The following is a 26,720-nucleotide window of genomic DNA, read 5'->3' as shown; positions in this document are numbered from 1 at the left end:
CCCTTTAATCCTCTGGTTGAATAGAGCCTGACATTATTTGCAGCGTTGTCACTGAGGTGTTGCGTTTTTCTCGGTGGTGCGAAAGTGCTTCAAATCAGTGAAATCTTTGCTCTTTCTGCATAGTGTGTTTCTTTGTTAGTTTATAACTTGCTTTTTCTCTATTTGCTGTGCGATGCACCGGTACATGTTCCTTCTGTCCACCGCCCTGACGTTACTGTTCTCCGGACCAGCTCAAGGATACTTTCCCGAAGAGCGCTGGAGCCCGGAATCGCCACTTCTTGCCCCGCGGGTCCTCATTGCCCTCGTATGCCGCAACTCTGAACATTCTCTGCCTTATTTCCTTGGAACTATCGAACGTCTGAATTATCCCAAGGACCGCGTGGCAATTTGGTAAGTGTCTCTCGAACATTCAGTTTAAATGTGAGGTATGGTCTCTGTTTTATGATGGTATTGATGTGGCAAACATATTAGCTAGCTAACGTTACTGTAATTTACAAGGGCAGGGTGTCATATTCCTCGTTACTTGTTAATTTTATTATTTTTAGATGACAGTCAAAAGCAACTTTCCTAGCACCAACCACATTGTACATATGCAAGATCAGAATTACACCTAACATCACAAAAGTTCTGGAAAGATGAAACCAGGCGAGGGGGGCGCGACTTTCATTGCAGTGAGTCTGTGAGAGAATTTAGGGGGAAAGTGGGGTAGTCATTTTCTTGCAACGTCACCAGATTCTCGAATTAATTACGTAGAGTGCACTGCATGGTGCATAGTGTTCAATTTAATTGGTCAGATATTTGGCATTTCTGTTGAAGTTGTAGCCACTACTACTAGCCAGGGCCTACGTAGTATTTATTCACCCATTGAAAAGATAGAGCCCCACTCCCTGTAACTAGCTGAGACCTGTCTATATATCTTCTATTTCTCCCCTCTGTCTGCAGGCTATTCTCTATTCAGATTTATGAATGTATCGCCCTAAGGCCTAGGCTAAATACTGATCCGTTAGTTCAGCTATTAAACTGAGATGATGACTACAGGAAATTTAGCCACAGGAAATCTCTTGATTGTCCCCCATGATGAAATCGGGGAGGGGACTGTGGATCTTTATATTTTAGCAGTCTATGTGGGTGGTGGGGTGGAGGTCAATTGGAGTTTTACTTGGTATTAACCTCCAGGTCAGATAAGATACTGTGTAGCCTATCGCTACACAGCATTGATGTTGTTTTGAGGTAAAAAAATAAAAATAAACAATGACTTGGAACCTCTGCTATGGTTAGTCTACTACTGATATGGACATATTGTTAGTGAATGAGTTGTGTACAGGCCAATGTGCTTGGACTAAGTGGGACAATGCCATAATTACAATGGACTAACCAGAGCAACTGGGAAATCCTCTCAAACTAGAGTAGCTGACAACATTAGTTTAGATTAACACTTTGTTAACACTCTGTTAATGTAGTTAAATAAATGGCATTCAGTTGGTTTAAAGGGCATGAGTGTGATGTGCAAAGGGTAGCCAAGTAGTTTACTGTCCGATAAAAATAAAATGGGGGGGAGAGTAAGGTTCAACCTGCTTGTCCACCTGTGTCTTGTGTGCTACAGTACCAACCCACTGGGCACATATGTCAATTCAACGTCTATTCAACGTAATTTCATTGAAATGATGTGGAAACAACGTTGATTCAACCAGTGTGCCCAGTGGGCCTAAACATAGAATTACATATAGAATCCTTATTAATTTAATAGGATTCCATGGGCCTAATAGTACATTTAACTTTGAAATGTATTACATTTTAATGTGGCATAAACACAACCAGTCATGATGTTTTCATCTGATTGCAAACAATTACTTCAAAAGGCTCATGTAGGCTACCTGTGCACGTTACTCAGGGACGGTGTAACAATTTTGTAACTGGGGTGCGAAAAAATGAATGTTTTGAAGCCTAATTTAAATATTTTTTTACTCATTTCCAACATTTGGTAAGCTATTTTGTTAGTCAACATGTCTATAATTAGATCTAGAATACTAAATAAAGGCTTAATCATACTGGCGTAACACACTTTAGCACAGCTATGCTGAACAAAAATATAAACGCAACATTTTCAAACAATTTCAAAGACTTTACTGAGTTGCAGTTCATATAAGGAAACCAGTCAATTGAATAAATGCATTAGGCCCTAATCTATGGATTTCAAATGACTGGGAATACAGATATGCATCTGCTGGTCACAGATACAGTGCATTCAGAAAGTATTCAGACCCCTTGACTTTTTCCACATTTTGTTACGTAACAGCCTTATTCTAAAATTGATTAAGTTAATTTTTTCCCTCGTCAATCTACACACAATACCCCATAATCACAAAGCAAAAACAGGTTTTTAGAAATTGTAGCAAATTTATTAAATAAAAAACAGATATTAAATTTACAAAAGTATTCAGACCCTTTACTCAGTACTTTGTTGAAGCACCTTTGGCAGCGATTACAGCCTCGAGTCTTCTTGGGTATGACCCTACAAGCTCGGCACACCTGTATTTAGGGAGTTTCTCCCATTCTTCTCTGCAGATCCTCTCAAACTCTGTCAGGTTGGATGGGGAGTGTCGCTGCAATGCTATTTTCAGGTCTCTCCAGAGATGTTGGATTGGGTTCAAGTCCAGGCTCTGGCTGGGCCACTCAAGGACATTCAGAGACTTGTCCCGAAGCCACTCCTGCGTTGTCTTGGCTGTGTGCTTAGGGTTGTTGTCCTGTTGGAAGGTGAACCTTTGCCCCCATCTGAGGTACTGAGTGCTCTGGAGCAGATTTTCATCAAGGATCTCTCTGTACTTTGCTCCGTTCATCTTTCCCTCGATCCTGACTAGTCTCCCAGTCCCTGCCGCTGAAAAACATCCCCACAGCATGATGCTGCCACCACCATGCTTCACCGAAAGGATGGTGCCAGGTTTCCTCCAGACGTGACACTTTGCATTCAGGCCAAAGAGTTCAATCTTGGTTTCATCAGACCAGATAATATTTTTTCTCATGGAAAGTTCTCCCATCTCCACAGAGGAACTCTGGAGTTCTGTCAGAGTGACCATCAGGTTCTTGGTCACTTCCCTGACCAAGGCCCTTCTCCCCCGATTGCTCAGTTTGGCTGGGCGGCCAACTCTAAGAAGAGTCTTGGTGGTTCCAAACTTCTTCCATTTAAGAATGATGGAGGCCACTGTGTTCTCGGGGACCTTCACTGCTGCAGAAATGTTTTGGTACCCTTCCCGAGATCTGTGCCTCGACACAAACCTGTCTCGGAGCTCTACGAACAATTCCTTCGACCTCGTGGCATGGTTTTTGCTCTGACATGCACTGTCAACTGTGGGACCTTATATTGACAGGTGTGTGCCTTTCCAAATCATGTCCAATCAATTGAATTTACCACAGGTGGACTCCAAATCAAGTTGTAGAAGGATGATCAATGGAAACAGGATGCACCTGAGTTCAATTTCGAGTCTCATAGCAAAGGGTCTAAATACTTATATAAATAAGGTATCATTATTAAATGTTTTATAAATGTGCAAAAATGTCTAAACCTGTTTTCGCTTTGTCATTATGGGGTATTGTGTGTAGATTAATGAGTAAAAAAAAATAGAATCCATTTTAGAATAAGGCTGTAACGTAACAAAATGTGGAAAAGGGTAAGCTGTCTGAATACTAAGCATTTTTCCTATTTTGTTGCCTTACAACCTGGAATTAAAATTGATTTTTTGGGGGGTTTGTATCATTTGATTTACACAACACTTTGAAGATACAAAATACTTTTTTGGTGAAACAAACAAGAAATAAGACAATTCATCCCCCCCCTCAAGAATTTCCCTGTATTTAACGCCATCCATCATTCCTTCAATTCTGACCAGTTTCCCAGTCCCTGCCGATGAAAACCATCTGCACAGCATGATGCTGCCACCACCATGCTTCACTGTGGGGATGGTGTTCTCGGGGTGATGAGAGGTGTTGGGTATGCGCCAGACATAGCATTTTCCTTGATGGCCCAAAAGCTCAATTTTAGTCTCATCTGACAAGAGTACCTTTTTCCATTTGTTTGGGGAGTCTCCCACATGCCTTTTGGCGAACACCAAACATGTTTGCTTATTTTTTTCTTTAAGCAATGGCTTTTTTCTGGCCACTCTTCCGTAAAGCCCAGCTCTGTGGAGTGTATGGCTTAATGTGTTCCTATGGACAGATACTCCAATCTCCACTGTGGAGCTTTGCAGCTCCTTCAGTGTTATCTTTGGTCTCTTTGTTGCCTCTCTGATTAATGCCTTCCTTGCCTGGTCTGTGAGTTTTGGTGAGCGGCCCTCTCTTGGCAGGTTTGTTGTGGTGCCATATTCTTTCAATTTTTAAATAATGGATTTAATGGTGCTCCGTGGGATGTTCAAAGTTTCTGTTTTTTTTTTATAACCCAACCCTGATCTGTACTTCTCAACAACTTTGTCCCTGACCTGTGTGGAGCGCTCCTTTGTCTTCATGGTGCCCCTTGCTTAGTGGTGTTGCAGACTCTGGGGCCTTTCAGAACAGGTGTATATATACTGAGATCATGTGACATTTAGATTGCACACAGGTGGACTTTATTTAACTAATTATGTGACTTCTGAAGGTAATTGGTTGCACCAGATCTTATTTAGGGGCTTCATGGAAAAGGGGGTGAATACATATGCACGCACCACTGTTCTGTTATTAATTTTTTTGATTTTTTTTTAAACAAGTTCTTTTTTTCATTTAACTTCACTGATTTTGACTATTTTGTGTATGTCCATTACATGAAATCCAAATCAAAAACCATTTAAATTACAGGTTGGGAAAGCCCCAGGTCCATTTCAGAACGGGTCCAACTTTTTGGACCTGTGAAGACCTCTACTGTGCACATGCCACTTGATAAATGCAAAGAGACATCAGTTCGATGATTGTCATTCATTAGGCCTACACAAGTCTTGTAACCTGAATGTATGCGTACACTGCTGTCCGCGCGCGTCTCGGCCACTCATCTCTGCCTTGGCCAAATGTCAGTGTTATCTGGAACCACACATTTTGGAGCGTATTCCACACGTTTCTCATGCAACTGACATGCGGTAATGATAAGTAGTGTAATAGTTTACAGTTTTCTTGGAATCTATGTTTTAATTATTGTGAGAGGCTCATGTTTTACCAGTATGGCATACCCCCACTATTTATTTTGCCTGTACTCTGTGCCGGAGCCTACCAGCTTACTTTCACCCCTGCATACTCCTGACCTGAACCAAAATAGGAAGTGGCAAATAGAGATCTAGCCCTAGGTTTTGTAAACATCTGTCTACCAGCGGCTGGCTGGAGGTGAGGGTGGGGCACTGGGGAAGGGAGGAGGGGAAGAGGGGGATGGGGTTCACCATTTACACCCAAACAAAATGTTCAAACAGTCACCCTACACATGGGTATGAGGCTCTGAGGCACAAGCTGTCTGCTTGGCTGGGGCTGGGGACTCGCTGGAGAGGATTGGAATGCTCTAAAATGATATTCACTCACCTACTTTAGGCCTACCTCCATGAATGGGCCACAGTGTAGTGAGGTCACAATATACCACGGCGTTCCGGCTAGACTAGTCTTTCAATATACTAGCCTAACTGTGTGGGCTTAGGCTATACTCCAGTTGACAGTAAATATGTTACTGCTTGTGTAAAAAAACAAAAACATTTTTATTCAATGTTATACTTGTAATATGTGTTAGGTAAGGACGTGTGGTAGACACCAAAACGAAGCATTTTTTTTAGATGTGTTTGTAAGCCCATTAAGGCACATCTGTGCCTTTTCCTAACAGTTTCCTATGTTAAAAACATGGTTAATGTTCTGTCATAAACACATAGCTATGTTATAAGCACGGCCTTACAGTAACAAACAGTTTTGCACTTTGATTTCCATAATAGGCTTAAGGACATTTCACTGTAACATCAATGTTTTGTCAGCTCATGTTGAGATAAGTCCACGCCCCAGCTCCAGACCATTTTTGTATAGATCCAGCTATATGCCTCAGATCCTAAATGAATGTAAAATGTCATTATTGGAGTTGAAGCATAGCCCTATCTGGATCTACACAACCAATGGCTTGGACAGAATGACAGTGTAGGCTACCCCTGCATACGGTTTCTGGAGAGCAGAGGAGTGGATTTTGACTGTACACAAGACTTGGAGAGGCCTGGATGTGTAATCGGGAGTTTGAGTATGTAGGTAAATCTTGCACAGCTAGAGTGAGGAGACTGGAGAGAACAAACTTAGCAAGGAGCTGCAGTGTTCTCACAGACCAGTGTGACATCAGCACTCCAGCACCCTACTCCACACTGAGAAGATATAACCTGCTTTGGCTGCTTGCCATCAGGACTGGAGCATTACAAGCTGTGCTGTCAGTGACACTGTTGTGCCTAGAGGTTTAGGCCAAACCAGCACTCCTGCCTAGAAACAACCCCTAGGCACTATTCTGCATGAATTTTAGAATAAAGCTGTAACGTAACAAAATGTGGAAAAGGTCAAGGGGTCTGAATACTTTCCGAATGCACTTTATCTTATGATGAATGCACTAATTGTAAGTCGCTCTGGAGAAGAGTGTCTGCTAAATGACTAAAATGTTAATGTGAAAATGAACAATTGCAAAGCATGCTGAGTATTATTCTAATAAGCTCTGCCCTGAAACAAGTCCAATAATATTACCCAGTGTGCTTTGCAGTTCATTTTGGTATGTTCTGTTGACATATACATGTTGGTCATTTAGCAGACACTCTTATCCAGAGGGACTTGCTCAACTAAGGTAGATAAACAACAACATATCACAGTCATAGCAAAAGTTTTTGTAACCGTTACTGAGAATGTTGTTGCTGTACGGCCAGCTACTTGCAAATGTATTTTTGTATTTTAAAATACAAAAACCATGTATTTTAATTAAATACAATAAAAAATAGACATTTCTTTGTAGTTTATATTGATACATTGCTCTTAATGGTATTTTGTATCTGTATGTTGTAATTGTAATTTTTGCCCATCCCTGCTACTGATCAACATTTGCATAGAATCATCACTCCAGCATGTCACGCCTGTATGGAAGGACATCATAATAGGCACTGCTCTTAGTTTGAGAGTATAAAGTAACATCTATTCAATGCAAATGGATCCCATCGTAACATTATGATTTGTGATCATGGATGCTTATGAAACAAGTATTTTTTTGTCATTTTCCATGATTGTGATTTTTTTTTCTTCCCCAGCTGTCAGAAGCATCTCTAAACAACTCAAATGCCAGCATGAAATTTGAAACAACTAAATTGGCTATTTCAGCTATCTGTTAAGAAATGGGCTGGTTGTAACTTGATCCTACTGCTACGATTGGATAGAGCGAGGCTGTAACTCCGCTCCCTTTTACATCTCCTGATATCTCTCTCCATCGCTTATACACTACATGGCCAAAGGTATGGGGACACCCCTTCAAATTAGTGAATTCGGCTATTTCCGCTACACCCGTTGCTGACAGTTGTATAAAATCGAGCACACAGCCATGCAATCTCCATAGACAAACATTGGCAGTAGAATGGCCCATACTGAAGAGCTCACTGACTTTCAACATGGCACCGTCATAGGATGCCACCTTTCCATCAAGTCAGTTCGTCAAATTTCTGCCCTGCTAGAGCTGCCTCGATCAACTGTAAGTGCTGTTATTGTGGAGTGGAAACGTCTAGGAGCAACAACGGCTCAGCCGCGAAGTGGTAGGCCACACAAGCTCACAGAACGGGACCGCAGAGTACTGAAGCGCGTAAAAATAGTCTGTCCTCGGTTGCAAAACTCACTATCGAGTTCCAAACTGCCTCTGGAAGCAACGTCAGCACAATAACTGTTTGTCGGGAGCTTCATGAAATGGGTTTCCATGGCCGAGCAGCCTCACACAAGCCTAAGATCACCATGTGCAATGCCAAGCGTCTGCTGGACTGGTGTAAAGCTCGCCGCCATTGGACTCTGGGGCAATGGAAACACGTTCTCTGGAGTGATGAGCAGTCCAATGAGCATCTGGCAGTCCAATGGCGGATGCCAGGAGAACGCTACCTGCCCCAATGCATAGTGCCAACTGTAACGTTTGGTGGAGGAGGAATAATGGTCTTGGGCTGTTTTTCATGGTTCGGGCTAGGCCCTTTAGTTCCAGTGAAAGGAAATCGTAACGCTACAGCATACAATGACATTCTAGACAATTCGGTGCTTCCAACTTTGTGGCAATAGTTTAGGGAAGGCCCTTTCCTGTTTCAGCATGACAATGTCCCCGTGCACAAATCGAGGTACATACAGAAATGGTTTGTCGAGATCAGTGTGGAAGAACTTGACTGGCCTGCACAGAGCTCTGACCTAAACCCCATCGAACACCTTTGGGATGAATTGGAACGCTGACTGCGAGCCAGGCCTAATCGCCCAACATCAGTGCCCGACCTCACTAATGCTCTTGTGGCTGAATGGAAGCAAGTCCCCGCAACAATGTTCCAACAGCCTTCCCAGAAGAGTGGAGATTGTTATAGCAGCGAAGGGGGGATCAACTCCATATTAATGCCCATGATTTTGGAAAGAGATGTTCGATGAGCTGGTGTCCACATACTTTTGGTCATGTAGTGTCACTTGGTTCAGTTTACTGCTACATTGAGAACTAGCTCAATGGCGATGACATTTGCTACCAAGCCATAAATGTGCATAATATCTAACAATGAGAGCGAAGGTAGGAAAAACGATGAAACGATGATGCACGCCAATATACGGATACGATTGCGGCTGGTCAGATCAGAAAACCAGTAAATAGCTAACGTTACTCAGCAAGTCAGATGGCTCGTTGCCGAAAATGGTGCATGTAGCTAGCTAGCCACATTGGCTATTAGCTCCTATCTGATATCTTAGCACCATGTTTATCTAGCCAGCTAGAGAGCAATAGTAATGGTGTCTTTTTGTAGGCACTAGCACCGCCATAGTTTGTTGGACAAAGCGTATGAGAAAATGAGTTTTTGTAGTAAAAAAAATGTTTTACGTCAAAAATAAGGTCTCTGGTAAACACAGGCTTAGGAGATCTTATACGTTTTGTTCTATGAGACCATTTTCATCAGCTAACGTCACGTTTTTTAAAATAAAAAAGCACATAAAGCCCATAAAAGGCAGAGTGGCGCAGTGGTCTAAGGCACTGCATCGCAGTGCTAGCTGTGCCTCTAGAGATCCTGGTTCGAATCCAGGCTCTGTCGTAGCCGGCCGTGACCGGGAGACCCATGGGGCGGCGCACAATTGGCCCAGCGTCGTCCAGGGTAGGGGAGGGAATGGCCGGCAGGGATGTAGCTCAGTTGGTAGAGCATGTTCGATTCCCACGGGGGGCCAGTATGGTTGTTTACAAAAAAAATTTAAATGTATGCACTCACTAACTGGAAGTCGCTCTGGATAAGAGCGTCTGCTAAATGACTAAAATGTAAAGGCTTTATATTTCATAAAGGTCATGTTAACTGACTGATATTATTTGATAGAAAAAAAAACATAAAATATCTCCTAAGCCTGTGTTAACTTCAGGGTTCTGGTCTAGAAGCACGGTTTTGACTGCTCCTACAGTTTTGCATCGGCAATACAGTTTAACTGATGCCCTGGCCCAAAAAGACCATTTCCATACACCGCCACATATAGAAGTCAGATTTGAAAATTCCTAATAAGACACTTTAGTCATTTGCCTTTTTGCTCAAAACATCCATTGAATTATTCAAATAATTGTCACTGAGGCCAATTGTTTTTCATCACTCACAGGCGAAGATATTACAATTTTATATTTATCCAATGTCTGACCTGTTTTTGGATGACGTGATGACGTCGTCGCTTCTCACGCTGCTCTCTGTGCGCACTGAGTTCTAGTGCGCATGTGATGTTGGTCCGTATTAACCGGATGCAACCCGGATATAGACGGTCCATGAATCGGCGTATGTGAACGTGAGTAGATTACCTTATTATTAGTGAATTAACAAAAATAATTTGATTTTGGTCACTGTGTCATTTCATCAATTTCTCAATACTGCACCTTTCTGTTGGAGAATGAGCTAGCTTGCTGCTTCTGATCTTCCCAGCTAGACATTTGCATTGTGCAGTGCATGTGGCTCAGGCAGTGAGTGGTGGCTGGCATAGCTGCAGTTTTGCTATGCAGAGGGACTATCAGCAAAGCAGATAGAGATGGGCCAATAGCCGGTAGACTAGAAAAGGCCGGCCTCCCGAGTGGCACAGCGGTCTAAGACACTGCATCGCAGTGCTTGAGGCGTCACTACAGATCCAGGTTCGATCCCGGGCTGTGTCGCAGCCGGCCGCGACCGGGAGACCCATGAGGTGGCGCACAATTGGTCCAGCGTCGTCCGGGTTAGGGGAGGGTTTGGCCGGCTGGGATGTCCTTGTCCCATCGCGCTCTAGCGCCTCCTTGTGGCGGCCAGGCGCTGACTTGGGTCGCCAGCTGTACGGCGTTTCCTCCGACACATTGGTGCGGCTGGCTTCCGGGTTAAGCGAGCAGTATGTCAAGAAGCAGTGCGACTTGGCAGGGTCGTGTTTCGGAGGATGCATGGCTCTCGACCTTCGCCTCGCCCGTGTCCGTACGGGAGTTGCAGCAATGGGACAAGACTGTAACTACCAATTGGATATCACGAAATTGGGGAATAAAAGAGGTAAAAAGTACCCAAAAAAAGACTAGAAAAGGCCAATATCATCTCGGCTGATTATCAGTCGTTCTCTAATTCCTATTCACATAGACGGAAAGAAGGAAGAGCTTGATGACGTGGTTTGAGTTGGAACCTCAGCAGAATTGAATCAGGCACGCAAACTGTCAGTGTGGCACAAGAACTCTCTCAAACACACACACAGTGCACACACACAGTCCTTCTTTTCAGTAGCTACTAACCATAAAGTTTCACTTCCCCAGCATTCTTGCTTATTTAGTATATTTTCTGCTATTTAGTAACCCGGCAAGGATGTGTGATGGATATTAGAGCTGCTATGGTATGGGTGTACAACATGCTTGTATGGAATTCAATGCAGGAGACAGTATCCCACAGCTCCTGACAATAGACCACAATGAAGTGAACACTGAAGTACTGTCATCTGAGCCCTGATATGATCCTTCACGTTTACTGTGTCTACTTTACTCAGGTCTACTTCCAATTCCACGTCTCCTATAAACGTGGGGGTGTGTGGGCTTATTACCCTTAAACTGTTGACCAGAAAAGGAAAAAAAAATGAATCATACCTGTAATAATAATGTGCCTCTGTCTCCGTGTTGTACAGGGTAGCGACGGACCACAATGTGGACAACACTACAGCCATCCTGCGTGACTGGCTCGTCAAGGTCCAAAAGCTCTACCACTATGTGGAGTGGAGGCCGCAGGAGGAGCCCACGTGAGTTCCTCTCATGTTCACTTTATAAACTGTGTGTGTTTCTGTATCTATCTGTGTCATTTATACAGGAGAGTTAACGCCTTACATTACATTTATAAGTCATTTATAGATGGTTAATATGTGATTTATAAACTACATATTAACTAATAATTACAAATTACGTATAAACCCTTAATATCCTCCTTAAAGACACCTTCATGTAAAGTGTTACGGAGAGGCACCTTCATGTAAAGTGTTACGGAGAGGCACCTTCATGTAAAGTGTTACGGAGAGGCACCTTCATGTAAAGTGTTACGGAGAGGCACCTTCATGTAGAGTGTTACGGAGAGGCACCTTCATGTAAAGTGTTACGGAGAGGCACCTTCATGTAGAGTGTTACGGAGAGGCACCTTCATGTAAAGTGTTACGGAGAGGCACCTTCATGTAAAGTGTTACGGAGAGGCACCTTCATGTAAAGTGTTACGGAGAGGCACCTTCATGTAAAGTGTTACGGAGAGGCACCTTCATGTATAGTGTTACGGAGAGGCACCTTCATGTAAAGTGTTACGGAGAGGCACCTTCATGTAGAGTGTTACGGAGAGGCACCTTCATGTAAAGTGTTATGGAGAGGCACCTTCATGTAAAGTGTTACGGAGAGGCACCTTCATGTAAAGTGTTACGGAGAGGCACCTTCATGTAAAGGGTTACGGAGAGGCACCTTCATGTAAAGTGTTACGGAGAGGCACCTTCATGTAAAGTGTTACGGAGAGGCACCTTCATGTAAAGTGTTACGGAGAGGCACCTTCATGTAAAGTGTTACGGAGAGGCACCTTCATGTAAAGTGTTACGGAGAGGCACGTTCATGTAAAGTGTTACGGAGAGGCACCTTAAAGCGGCAATCAGCGGTAGAAACAATAATAAAGCGTAATCCCCGCCCCTGTTTCGGTATAAAGCTGAGGGATGGGGCTGGAGAAATATAACCACTCAAATTCATAGACAGAGCTATGGATGCAAGGACTGACCATTCATTATATCAACATTATAGTTTTAATCGTGTCGTGAGACTATATAGTGTTAGTTCACATTTACTTTGTTTACAAACATTGGAGTAAAACAAGCTTATATTTTGGGTTCTGATGGGGTACAACTGTTGAACTAAGCTAACCATTGATTCTTGAAGAATATAGGCTAATTTATAAATGCCTCATATTGATAAATTAGCCTATATTCTTAAAGAATCAATGGGTAAGCCTACATATCGTTCATTCATTCATTCATTTATAAGTCCAAAAAGTGACGTAGCAACTGCTGATTGCCCCTTTAATGTAAAGTGATACAAAGAGGCACCTGAATGTAAAGTGTCGCCAGAGAGGCACCTGAATGTAACGTGTCACTGGAGAGGCACCTGAATGTAACGTGTCACTGGAGAGGCACCTGAATGTAAAGTGTCACCAGAGAGGCACCTGAATGTAACGTGTCACTGGAGAGGCACCTGAATGTAACGTGTCACTGGAGAGGCACCTGAATGTAAAGTGTTACAGAGAGGCACCTTGCTGTAAATTGTTCCCAGAGAGGATGTACTGAATGTCCTGTTTGTTAATGTTTGTCACTCAGAGAGTACCAGGATGCAGACAGCCCGAAGCAGTGGACCAACCTCCGCTACGCACACGTGATGAAGCTGCGGCAGGCAGCACTGGACTCCGCGAGAGAGATGTGGGCAGACTACTTCATGGTACTTCTTTCTCCGGTCTCCATGACGACCCCACCCTCTTTTACAGATAAACAGTTTGCATCCCAAACGGCACCCTATTCCCTACATAGTGCACTACCTTTGACCAGTGGGTCCTGGTCAAAAGTAGTGCACTATGTAGGGAATATGGTGCCGTTTGGGACGCAGTCAAGTCTTTCTCCACGACGACCCGCCCTATTTTACAGAGACGCAGAGTTCTCCTTTTTAGAACAATAAAGCAATAAGAGAACGGCAGGAGTCATGTTTTCCTATCTCACTTCTGGTTTAGAGTAAACCAATTCATCTGGCTTGGTGATACTATTTACTGTTCTGGAACAAACCTGGCAGAATCTTAGATATGACAGCTTTGAGTTCTATTCTTTCACCCCTAAGCGTAGACACATTGTCCAGGACTCGCAGGGGTATAATTTTGGGACTGAGTGAAAACGCAGATGAGGTAGTTTTGTTCTTTAAATGTGCCTGTTGTCTTCAGTAATGGTGTGCAATTAGAACTGGGTTAAAATAGAGCAGCTAAAGTTTGTGAAAGAAAACAAGTACTGTTTGAACCCAGGTCTGTGGCCAACGCTGCCTCCTCCTTCTAACATTGATTCTGGTGGCTGGACATAGGCTGCCGCTACAATGACATTGTTTAAAGTGTCTCTAGAGAGGTTTGATGTTGCAGAGTGATGTTTAAAGCTGGAAGTGGAGAAAGTGTCTCACTGTTCCCTCTCCCTTCCTTTGCTCAGTTCCATCACACACACACTCACACGCTCTTCCACTCTCCCCTGTCTAGGTGGTGGACTGTGATAACCTATTGACCAATCCTAATGTGCTGTGGAAGCTCATCAAGGAGAACAAGACCATTGTAGCTCCCATGTTAGAGTCCCGTGCAGCCTACTCCAACTTCTGGTGTGGCATGACCTCCCAGGTACGGTACTAGTTGTGTGGGTGGGTGTGTGTGCATGCGTGCGTGCAGTCGTGTCCTCCCAGATACTTTGCGTGCATTAAAGCGAGAGCACAATCACCTTGATTGAAACGCTTAGAAGTGCTCATCATATTCTAAACACTTCTCCCTCATCTCTCTCTTCCTCCTCCAGGGTTACTATAAGCGCACCCCGGCTTACATCCCTATGAGAAAGCAGGTGCGTAAGGGATGCTTCGCGGTTCCCATGGTGCACTCCACCTTCCTGATTGACCTGAGGAAGGAGTCGTCACGCCAGCTGGCCTTCCACCCCCCTCACCCAGACTACAGCTGGGCCTTCGATGACATCATTGTCTTCGCCTTCTCCGCTCGCATGGCAGGTACTGTTAACATGTTCACTCTCTTTTGTCCTGTTTAGTAGCTTTCATATACAATACAGCATGATAATGATTTGGGACACTTCATTGTGTTTGCCGTCTACGCTCGCATGGCAGGTATGCCTACTACTGTCGTTCTGTTTTACATGGCAGGTAGGCCTACTGCTGTTCTGTTTTACATGGCAGGTAGGCCTACTGCTGTTCTGTTTTACATTGGCAGGTAGGCCTACTGCGGTTCTGTTTTACATGGCAGGTAGGCCTACTGCTGTTATTCTGTTTTACATGGCAGGTAGGCCTACTGCTGTTCTGTTTTACATGGCAGGTAGGCCTACTGCTGTTCTGTTTTACATGGTAGGTAGGCCTACTGCTGTTCTGTTTTACATGGCAGGTAGGCCTACTGCTGTTCTGTTTTACATGGCAGGTAGGCCTACTGCTGTTCTGTTTTACATGGCAGGTAGGCCTACTGCTGTTCTGTTTTACATGGCAGGTAGGCCTACTGCTGTTCTGTTTTACATGGTAGGTAGGCCTACTGCTGTTCTGTTTTACATGGCAGATAGGTTTACTGTGGTAATTCAGAATGGCTGCCATTTAGATCGGAGTTTTCCACAACAGTAATGAATAAGATTATATGGACAGGGAGGACCTGATTCTAGATCAGCTGTCCGACTCCGAGGCACTTTGTGAATAAGCAGAGGCTACAACTATGACGTTTTGGCCCCTGCCCCCATATCGCCCCTCTGGAAACTTCTTTCTCAAATCTAAGGATCCAAATCACGTTCTGCGCATGTGTTTCTTTTGCTGAATTCCTGGGGGTTTAACGGACAGTGGTGAGTTCCCAGAGTCTGGTTGTTCTAATTCCATCCATGGACATAGTGTATGCTTTGTGTAAGATAACTTAATACACATTTGCATAAATACATAAGTGTCATGTTTTTGTTTTGAAAGTTGATATTTTGAGGCGTGACAAATAACCTCATCTACAGTGTGAATAGCCATAGCAAAGCCAAGTGTAAATGTTTGTAGAAAACTTGTCGTTAATAACAAACTTCTCTTCTCCCTCTACACTCTACTCTTCCTCCGTCTTCCTCAGATGTGCAGATGTTCCTATGTAACAGAGAGACTTATGGGTATTTCCCTGTGCCACTGCGAGCCCACAACTCCCTGACAGACGAAGCAGACAGTTTCCTGCATTCCTTGTTGGAGGTCAATGGTGAGTGTTATGTTATATTGTCACAGGTCAAAAGTTAGTCGGCTCTCTAATGTCCATACTAGCATATACTAGCATCCAAATGGGCAAAACTGGTTGAAATGACGTCTTTTTGACATACCACTGGGTTACCACAGGATGGATACTCAATACATTGCTTCATTCTAAGTAGTATGCCAGTGTGGATATCGGAACACAGCTGGACGTTGGAGCTTTTCGCTCTTCTCTAACTAATGTTACTGGTCAGCATGTGAGAGTTGTTTATCATTCCTATCATTTTTTTCCTTTCTCACGTTAGTGCGGAACCCTCATGTGCTGCCCTCGGAGCACATCCCGGCCCCCAGAAAGATACAAGACAAACTGGGCTTTGATGAGGTGAGGATATGAGCCAGCTCAGAATATGGTTCTGAGTTCCTTATTGATCCCTATCCCCTAGGCCCATATTGTCAAATTATTTCTATGGAGGCCAAGTGTCTGCAGGTTTTCACTCCTCCCTTGTACTTGATTGATCAATTAAGGTCACTGATTAGTTAGGAATGCCCCTAGGTCTTAATTGGACATGATTGAAAGGAAATTACAAAAATCAGCAGACACTTGGCCCTCTATGGAATGAGTTTGACACCCCTGCCCTAGGCACTCCTGAAGATGTGTAAGGATCTAATGGGTTTAAGCAATAAGGCAATTGCTTCAACTTCTGGTAGGCTGGGTTGAATTGTCACCACATTTCATACACCTATCCAATTGTTTTACGAGTGTCTAAGCGTAGCTGTCGTTTTGGAATTTATCACTAGAATTCAAAATGTCTCTTTTGTACCCTTCAACTAAATGTCTCCCTCTATGGGTGTCATGTGGTATTGCATGTATTGACTCACTACCGTACAGTAAGGCCCATGTATTGCGTGTGTGTGCAGGTGTTCATGATCAACCTAAAGAAACGGCCCGACCGGCGGGATCGCATGCTGAGGACTCTGTATGAGCAAGAGATTGCCTGCAAGGTCATTCAAGCGGTAGACGGCAAGTAAGTTTACCCCTTTTTGAAGGCACTCCTCTCTCTGCACGTCATATACTTCATGCAGCATTAAAGATAGACTCAGTGATGGCACATTGTCATACACAGCAGAAGTTGCCCCACTGTTTATGATGTCTTTAAGCGCTCAAAATGACCCCGTTATCTCTCTCTCCCTCTCTATTTTGTGTCTCTCTCTTTATCTCTGTCTCTTTCTTTCTCCCTCACCCCCCCTCTCTCCTGCCCCTCCCTCTTTCCCCCTCAGAGCAATGAACATCAGTGAAATCAATGCCCTGGGGATCCACATGCTACCAGGCTACAGTGATCCGTACCACGGCAGGCCCCTCACCAAGGGAGAGCTGGGCTGCTTCCTCTCACACTACAACATCTGGAAAGAGGTGTGAGCAGGGGAAGTGCTACCTGAACTTGCCCAATAATAGTTTTGCAACGGTGTTCTCCTAATGAACACAGCAGGGTTGAGCTCAATTCTTCATATTATTGAGAATGCCTCAAATTCCAATTCAATTCTTGAATTCAATTTTAATTTAATTTTAATTGAAGTAGTAAACCGGATACAGAGTTGCAATTCAAATTTGAATTAAAGGAAATATAATTTAATTCAATGAAATTCAAATGCCTCTTCTATTCTACATTGTACATACAGTGAGGGAAAAAAGTATTTGATCCCCTGCTGATTATCAGTCTATAATTTTAATGGTAGGTTTATTTGAACAGTGATTGACAGAATAACAACAAAAAGATCCAGAAAAACACAATTTATAACAAAAATGTTATAAATTGATTTGCATTTTAATGAGGGAAATAAGTATTTGACCCCTCTGCAAAACATGACTTAGTACTTGGTGGCAAAACCCTTGTTGGCAATCACAGAGGTCAGACGTTTCTTGTAGTTGGCCACCAGGTTTGCACACATCTCAGGAGGGATTTTGTCCCACTCCTCTTTGCAGATCTTCTCCAAGTCATTAAGGTTTCGAGGCTGACGTTTGGCAACTCGAACCTTCAGCTCCCTCCACAGATTTTCTATGGGATTAAGGTCTGGAGACTGGCTAGGCCACTCCAGGACCTTAATGTGCTTCTTCTTGAGCCACTCCTTTGTTGCCTTGGCCGTGTGTTTTGGGTCATTGTCATGCTGGAATACCCATCCACGACCTATTGTCAATGCCCTGGCTGAGGGAAGGAGGTTCTCACCCAAGATTTGACGGTACATGGCCCCGTCCATCGTCCCTTTGATGAGGTGAAGTTGTCCTGTCCCCTTAGCAGAAAAACACCCCCAAAGCATAATGTTTCCACCTCCATGTTTGACGGTGGGGATGGTGTTCTTGGGGTCATAGGCAGCATTCCTCCTCCTCCAAACACGGCGAGTTGAGTTGATGCCAAAGAGCTCCATTTTGGTCTCATCTGACCACAACACTTTCACCCAGTTCTCCTCTGAATCATTCAGATGTTAATTGGCAAACTTCAGACGGCCCTGTATATGTGCTTTCTTGAGCAGGGGGAACTTGCGGGCGCTGCAGGATTTCAGTCCTTCACGGCGTAGTGTGTTACCAATTGTTTTCTTGTTGACTATGGTCCCAGCTGCCTTGAGATCATTGATAAGATCCTCCCGTGTAGTTCTGGGCTGATTCCTCACCGTTCTCATGATCATTGCAACTCCATGAGGTGAGATCTTGCATGGAGCCCCAAGCCGAGGGAGATTGACAGTTATTTTGTGTTTCTTCCATTTGTGAATAATCGCACCAACTGTTGTCACCTTCTCACCAAGCTGCTTGGCGATGGTCTTGTAGCCCATTCCAGCCTTGTGTAGGTCTACAATCTTGTCCCTGACATCCTTGGGGAGCTCTTTGGTCTTGGCCATGGTGGAGAGTTTGGAATCTGATTGATTGATCGCTTCTGTGGACCGTTGTCTTTTATACAGGTAACAAACTGAGATTAGGAGGACTCCCTTTAAGAGTGTGTTCCTAATCTCAGTTCGTAACCTGTATAAAAGACACCTGGGAGCCAGAAATCTTTCTGATTGAGAGGGGGTCAAATACTTATTTCCCTCATTAAAATGCAAATCAATTTATAACATTTTTGACATGCGTTTTTCTGGATGTTTTTGTTGTTATTCTGTCTCTCACTGTTCAAATAAACCTACCATAAAAATTATAGACTGATAATTTCTTTGTCAGTGGGCAAACGTACAAAATCAGCAGGGGATCAAATACTTTTTTCCCTCACTGTATCTAGGGCACGTATGGGGAAGGGTACATCTACAGGCAATATAGGAATCCCTAATTTATGCGCAACCAGCCTATCCATAAAATTCCCAGCTGCGCCGGAATCTACGAGCGCCTTATGCTGGGAATGTGGGGAAAATCCAGGGAAATGTACATTGACCGTCATGTGAGCAACAGGGAGCTCTGGGTTAGGTGGGTGCCTACTCACCTGGGATGGTCCACCAGGGCCATGCCTGCTGCCTCGATTCCATGAGGGTCCTCTCCTGCACCGGCCCGCAGTGTTTCCTCTGCGGCCACAGTTGGTGCAGGAGACCACCCCCTTGCCGGGTCTCTCCACATCAGCACCTCCAAGCTCCATAGGAGTGGAGTCGGAAGTGCTGGGGGATGGACTGGACGGACCCTGATCCGGACGTCCGCGGGTGGCCAACAGGTTATCCAGCCTGATCGATAAATCTACCAGCTGGTCCAGGTTTAGATTCGTGTCCCTGCAGGCCAGCTCCCTACGAACGTCCTCCCGTAGACTGCATTGGTAGTGGTCAATCAGGGCCCTCTCATTCCATCCCGCGCTGGCTGCCAGTGTCCTGAAATCCAGGGCGAAGTCCTGTGCGCTCCTCCCTCCCTGGCTGAGGTGAAACTCTCCCCTCCGGCGGATGATTGAATACTGCCCGTAAACGGCGGGTGAAATCCTCGTAACGTACGGACTCAGCGTCTATTCCACCCCACTCCGCGTTGGCCCATTCCAGGGCTCTGCCCGACAGACAGGAGATAAGGGCGGACACACTCTCGTATCCCGAGGGAGCCGGTTGGATGGTTGCCAGGTAGAGCTCCACCGGGAGCAGGAAACCCTTACACCCGGCAGCTGTCCCATCATATTCCCTCGGGAGCGAGTGCCGAATTCCACTGGATCCAGGGTTTGATTGTCTTGATGGGGGAGAAATCGGAGGAGGAGGAAGTGTAGGAAACCCACTTCTCTCCCATCGATCCATGGTGTTCACCACTCGATATATAGACGACCCTAAAGCCTGCAGCATGGTCGAGTGCTGCTGGATGCGTTCCTCCACCGAGGCGCTGGGATCGGACGTGCCTGCTGACTCCATAGGTGGTGCGTGATTCTGTCAACGTCTGGGTGAAGCGGTCAAACGGAATCAGGCGCAGGACACAGAACTGAGAAAATGAATGGATTTACTAAACAAAAGTAAACCATAACAAACCCTCCACGCAGGAACAGCTCACCAAACGACGTAAAACAACGGACAATCACGCACAAACTCAGGAGGGAAAACAGAGGTAATTATAGGGACACAAATAAGCATAATGAGTAACAGGTGTGATTAATAAAGACAAGACTAGTGTAACACAGAAACATTGATCGGTGGCAGCTAGTACTCCGGTGACGACGAACGCCGAAGCCTGCCCGAGCAAGGAGGAGGGGCAGCCTCGGCTGTATTCGTGACACAGAGGTAACTCTGGGTTTTCCATTCCTGCTGTGGTCCTCATGAGAGCCAGTTTCATCATAGCGCTTGATGTTTTTTGCGACTGCACTTGAAGAAACTTTCAAAGTTCTTGAAATGTTCCGTATTGACTGACCTTCATGTCTTAAAGTAATGATGGGCTGTTGTTTCTCTTTGATTATTTGAGCTGTTCTTGCCATAATATGGACTTGGTCTTTTACCAAATAGGGCTATCTTCTGTATAACCCCCTACCTTGTCACAACACAACTGATTGGCTCAAACGCATTAAGAAGGAAAGAAATTCCACAAATTAACTTTTAAGAAGGCACACCTGTTAATTGAAATGCATTCCAGGTGACTATCTCATGAAGCTGGTTGAGAGAATGTCAAGCGTGTGCAAAGCTGTCATCAAGGCTAAGGGTGGCTATTTTGACTGGTAGTGTACATGCAGGACAAACTCTTAAAATGAATGGTCAAGGAAAACAAAACCTGTATGCTAATAACATTTAAAGATAACATTGACCTGTATGCGAATAAGTTATTATATTTAATTAATCACTGAAACTTTGTTCAATTTGGGGGAAATAATATATTTCCCAGAATGTATTAGTTTAACCCTCAAGTTAACCCTGAGGCCTTCAAAAAGAAGCCAAAGAAATGAAATGGTTGTTGGAAATATAATTGGCTATTCTAGTGATTATATATTCTTTGGTATCTGGAAGTGTGACCTGTCGGATTCAATAAAACTCTCATGTTCTATGACTGAGTGGTATTTCTTTGAATTGCACTGAATTAAATTACACTTCCTGTCACTCAAATTCAACATCCTGTAGGGTGTAGCCTATTCAATTAGAATTTCAACTCATGAGTTGAATGGGAGTCAATTCCAAAATTCTGAATTGAGCCAACCCTGGAACACAGGCCTGGCTGTCACTCTCAGGTATAGATAGTCTACGATAGTTTCTTTGCGTCGTCTGAATGTGAGTGTCACTGTTTTCTCTCTGTCTATCTCTGTGTGTGTTCAGATCGCAGAGCGGGGTCTGAAGAGTTCCCTGGTGATCGAGGACGATCTGCGTTTCGAGGTCTTCTTCAAGCGACGCCTGATGAACCTGATGAATGAAGTGGAGAGCCAGGGTCTAGACTGGGACCTGATGTGAGTGTTCCATACACTATTCCACTAGTCTGACAGTGGCTCCACTCATAGAGATACATTAAATTACTATTGTGTTCTGATGACTGAAGTGGAGAGCCAGGGGCTAGACTGGGACCTGATGTAAGTGTTCGAAAGACTGTATATCATTCACTATACACACTGGATATCCTCTAGTCTAGGTCAGTGAGTCTCAACCTCTGGTCCGTGGACCGTCATTGGTCCCTGGGATGTCGCTGGCCGATCCCTCAGACATATGATACAGTATTTGGTTAGTTCTTAATTGTTAATTGTAATGTTAGCAGTCCTTTTAAAAGAGTTAAGAACCCCTGTTCTAGCTTGCTGACTCAGCACTTACTGTCTACCCTTCCCATGTGGTGTAAACCTTCTTCAACTTTCTCTTCCCCAACTGTTCTTACTCCCAGTTATATCGGCAGGAAGAGGATGCAGGTGGACCGCCCTGAGAAGTCCGTGCCCAATATACACAACCTGGTGGAGGCCGACTACTCCTATTGGACACTGGGCTATATGATGTCATTACAAGGAGCCCAGAAGCTGCTGAGGGCAGAGCCGTTGAAGAGGATATTACCCGTAGATGAGTTCCTCCCTGTCATGTTCAATAAACACCCTGTGTAAGTTTACCCCTCTCTGTCGTACGCTCTCTCTCTGTGTCTTTCTGTCGCCTGTCTCTCCAGGTAAATCTCAAAAAAGTATTTTCCTTGATTCCTTGAGTCCTCTCTTCTCGCCTTCTTTTCAAAGCAACAGCAGGAAACGAAGGGAGCATCAGAGGAGAAAGATATTATCTTCCGAAGCTCCCCTCGCTCCCCTTCACGGTTTGAGGAGGCGGCGAGGAGAGAAGAGACAAGGAATCAAGGACAAGACTTGAGATTCACCCCTTTTCACCTATTCCTCTTTTCAATGTATCCCTTGACATCTGTATCTCCTCTCTCTCTTACCTCTCTCTCCAGCTCGGACTATATGGAGCAGTTTGAGGAGCGGGACCTGAAGGCCTTCTCGGCCGAGCCCCTACTAGTGTTCCCCACTCACTACACAGGAGACGCGGGCTACATCAGCGACACAGAGACCTCCGTGGTGTGGGACAACGAGAAGGTGCGTACGGACTGGGACCGGGCCCGCTCGGGGAAGACCCATGAGCAGGCGGAGATCAGCACCGAGGCCCAGAACTCTGACGTACTCCAGTCACCTCTGGACAGCACAGCCACACGGGACGAACTATGAGAGGAGAGGGGGTGGAGAGGAAGGGGATGGGGTTGGCGATGGAGGATGGATGGAGAGATATGCTGAAGATTAAGAACCACTGTGAGTGATGTGAACCACAATGGGGTTTTTTTAAAGTCGTTTTTGTACGTTTTAGCCCCCTTTCTTTGCATCATTGCAGTGACATGATGAATAGTACGCAGGCGGCTGTTTTTGTTTTGTTTTTTAACCAAAGATGACAAGTTAAATAAGGGATCGGTTGCATTCTTTTAGCATTTTTTCCTTCCATTTTCTTTTTCATTTCAGAAATATGTTGGACTCACCTTTTTTTTTTGCTGCATTTACAAGACCCAAATGCAGGGTGGGATCTGCATGTCTACAGTGATCTGGTTGTACTGTCGGTTACATTTCAGTTATGTGATTGGCCTGTGAACTGGAACTTTGTTTCTGATTGGTCACTACCATGCCTCAAGTGCCTTATAGCCTAGTTCATCATGCCAAATCTCACAACTGACCCGAGTAGACCTTGTCACCTCTAGAATTAATAATTCATTTATTGTGTGTTTATGTACTTTAACAGTGTACTGTAGCAGTCTTTGAAAGGACTGGAAAATACAAGCATCTGCATGCTTTTGGAGATGGTTTTAAGATTACCTTTTTAATTTGTTCATTTTTAAACTATAGGTAGACCTAACATATTTTGCATCAATTAGAGATTTATGCTTGAAATTTGTGTGCTGCTTCGCAAACGAGTCCCATAGTTTTACCGAAACCTCACCAAGGAGCTCAAAGTCTTATCATATGACATATGACATTAATACCAAAACAGTAGTAATTAAAAAGGAACATCTCCCAAAGTTAATGACTTGGCTACCCGCCCTCCCTGTCAGACCCTAACCATTGCGCTACAGTAGTGCTCTTTATAGCAGTGTACGTCTTCTTAAAAACCAACGGCTCCCAAAGTTAATAACTATGGGTAGAATCCTAACTTCCACTTAAGTCAAATCTTCCTCATCTCTTAATTGACAGCAATGCATCACTAAAAGTGCAAATTCGACTTCAGTGGATGTTAGGATTCACCACTATCCACCTCCTCTGTCAGTCCATGGCCATTGAGTTACAGTAGAGCTGTTTATAGCAGTGGAGTACTCCTTTCCCCCACTTGCCCCCTCTGGTCTGTTTTCAGGCTAATGCCTTGTCGCCTTCACACAGAGCTATACGAGGGTCACAGGCGGGAGCGACCACAGAGACCGCAGTAGACGCCTCACACTTTTGTGGTCAAGGAGGAGCCATGTGATTCCTCCCAAACTGGGTCGGTCGGTCGGTCTGCGTCGCCACATCGAACTAGCAGTTAAGATAGAAAGTGTAAAGCTTGGGAAACCCTGGTCTAGGAAAGACCGAGAAAGACCGAGTTTGGGAAACCCTGGTCTAGGGCACGTGTCCAACTCATTCCACAGAGGGCCGAGTGTCTGTGGGTTTTCACTCTTCCCTTGTACTTGATTTATGAATTAAGGTCACTGATTAGTTAGGAACTTCCCTTACCTTATTGTCTAGATCTTAATTGAAAGGAAAAACCAAAAACCAGTAGACACTAGGGCCTCCATGGAAGGAGTTTGACACCCCTGGTCTAGGGGGCCTCCCAAGGGTTGGTTCTAGTTGTAGCCCTGCCTTCCAAGGCATTGTTGTAGCCGTTAGGTGGGAGATATTACGATTCAGTTGAGACTCACTCATAGTAGTCAACTAGATTACATTGTCTGTCATAACAGCATTTTTGTAACTACATACCAAATAATAAAATATTTTGTTAAAAAGAGTAACGATAATTGTGGTCTCTATTCCTCCAGATGGTCAAATTAGAGATTTCTCCATTTTACTTTGAGATTGATATGACCATGACTAGATGTTGCACCACTGAAACCTTATCACAGTTATTTGTCTGTCTGTCTGTCTGTGATTATAGGGTTGTTGGGTGACAAATTGCCACCCCCCTCATATTCTGTGAAACAATTGCAGAGTTACTTTTTACATGTGCCATAACTCCTCAGTGAACAAACTCTAACACAGAATTAAAAATAACTAACTATAGGATCTCCATGCTTTCTACTTACCAACAACTTACTAAAAATGGAAGCCTACAATCAGGTAATTCTAAATCATTTTTAGAAAATCACTGCTTGCAAAATGGGAATAAGACATATCCGGATTAGACCTAGGACAGGCCTACTCTGCTTCATGTGTGCTCTATAAACCAGCTATTTTGCTCCCAGTGATGGCCCGTGTAAATTGAACCTTGAAAGGCCTTGTGCCCCAAAGCTGTTAATTTCAAGTGGTTTATCAATCAATATGTTTTTTTCTAGTGTCCTTGCGTGACGTTCACAGCGTCTGCTTTTGTCAATAGCTGCGCCTACTGTTATTTTTATCCCTCAGAAAAACGATTAAAACCAGGGTTGAGATGACGCCAATAATGTTGCGACATAGGAATGCGGTCAGACTTGATGCTTAGCGGGAACAAGACTTTGTAATAGGGAGGAAAAACTCTAGTTGATAGACCTGAAAGCATTGTTCTATGACACGGTTTTACTTCTCAACGAGATTGAGGAAATCATTCGGAGGGTATGAGACACCGATAACGGCTGAGTGGACTCTGGCATAGGCTACAGGGATGCGCCAAGGACACTGCCTATCCAAACGGACAATTACAGACCTCTGTGGGAAATTGATTGATTTCTGAATGGTTTATGTTCTACATTGCATGAAATGGAACGAATGTTTATTTTAATCAATATAGCCTACCACATTTTGAGCTAGGCTATTTGAATGCGTGTTAGCCTAATTATTTTGTGTTACGTGCCTATAGGGAATTAGACAGCTAGAAATGTATTTGTTGGAGTTGAACATACACCTTCGCCAGCGGCGTGGTGTAAAACATATGCCTACTGAACCGGGAGAGAATTATTCTCATTTACGGGAATGAACACCACACTTATCCTGTGTCAAAACGGTAGTGGTATTCATAGGATTAAATACTACGATATAACATGGACAGTGTCAAGACTCCGTGTAGTGGCGGAATGTCTGAGATAACTTCGGCTGCTCTTTGAGGACTGTTGCGGTAAGTCAATGGAACATATTTACGACATTCACACACATGGTTTTCTTTGTAGGCCTAATGATTTACAGACAAGACCTATGACTATGCAGTTCTCTCATCAGAAGATTTTCGCGTCGGCCAAGGCATGCTATACATAGCCTTGTTCATGTGAGGACAAACAAAAGGACAGTCTGGGAGACTCATCTGCGCTCTGAGTCTGATACTAAGCTTCGTTCATGTCCTAGTTGGAACTAGGAAACTCAGAAATGTCAGACTTGCTAACTGGTTGAAGTTATACACGTGGCGCATTCAGCAGCAAGTCGGAAATGTCAGTTTCCTACTTCCAAATAGCACCTGAACGCGGCATAATGCCGACAGGCTACACATCGTGACGTGTTTCATTACGCCGTACGTCAACTTCAGGGAGTCTTGCCCAATGATCCGTGGATTACTGATAGTCTACACCTTTCAAACCAATACGTTTTCTGCCAATTTTAGCATCATGCCAACTTTTTTTATATATAGGCCTATGAAAGGTATTGCCGTCAACGTTTTTTACCAGAGAAGTTGGTTGGCCCTCTAGGTTGATACATTGTTATGTTTCCATTTATAAAGCCATTTTACAATAAGTTCCGCTGTACCTAACATCATACTAATTTAGACATACGAGTTACCACACCCAGTCTCAGGGATGGCTAACTCTGGAAATTCCTTTGGTCTCTACCAGGTAGCCTAATTCAGCTTAGTTTTCTTGCACCTTATTTGTGGAACAATCTTCAAAATGTTCTTAAATTTGATGTTTCGGTGCCTCTAGGGCAATTCAGAAAGCTGATTTGAGGACCTTATTACTGATGAATGTGTATGTTTTTTATGGCTGTTTTTTCTTTCTGCTTGCATTTTGTATTTATATTGTTGTGTATTTTCTGTAATTTAT

At 44.1% G+C, this 26,720-nt stretch overlaps 1 protein-coding gene across 1 annotated transcript; it reads left to right on the top strand.

Annotated features, from left to right (window-relative positions):
- Positions 1–50: 50 nt before the first annotated feature.
- Positions 51–24,510, top strand: LOC311138000 (procollagen galactosyltransferase 1-like). The gene is made up of 12 exons (XM_084172646.1): positions 51–390; positions 11,305–11,415; positions 13,009–13,126; positions 13,917–14,051; positions 14,221–14,425; positions 15,513–15,632; positions 15,928–16,004; positions 16,541–16,647; positions 16,901–17,033; positions 21,353–21,480; positions 21,903–22,109; positions 22,446–24,510. The coding sequence occupies exons 1-12, from the start codon at positions 173–175 to the stop codon at positions 22,714–22,716; spliced, it is 1,830 nt and encodes a 609-aa protein (XP_084028772.1). The 5' UTR covers positions 51–172; the 3' UTR covers positions 22,717–24,510.
- Positions 24,511–26,720: the final 2,210 nt, after the last annotated feature.

The sequence above is a fragment of the Coregonus lavaretus genome, assembly GCF_964263955.1.
Source record: "Coregonus lavaretus genome assembly, chromosome: 2".
Lineage (NCBI taxonomy): Eukaryota > Metazoa > Chordata > Actinopteri > Salmoniformes > Salmonidae > Coregonus > Coregonus lavaretus.
Note: the sequence above shows the minus strand (reverse complement) of the source record. Positions and strands in the feature narration are given on the sequence as shown.

What these genes read in the sequence shown, in the direction of transcription:
- LOC311138000 (XM_084172646.1), top strand. Translation starts at nt 173, where the DNA reads ATGCACCGGTACATGTTCCTTCTGTCCACCGCCCTGACGTTACTGTTC. An exon ending in AAGGACCGCGTGGCAATTTG is followed by an intron (nt 391 to 11,304) that starts GTAAGTGTCTCT and finishes CGTGTTGTACAG; the next exon opens with GGTAGCGACGGACCACAATG. An exon ending in GGTCTAGACTGGGACCTGAT is followed by an intron (nt 21,481 to 21,902) that starts GTGAGTGTTCCA and finishes TCTTACTCCCAG; the next exon opens with TTATATCGGCAGGAAGAGGA.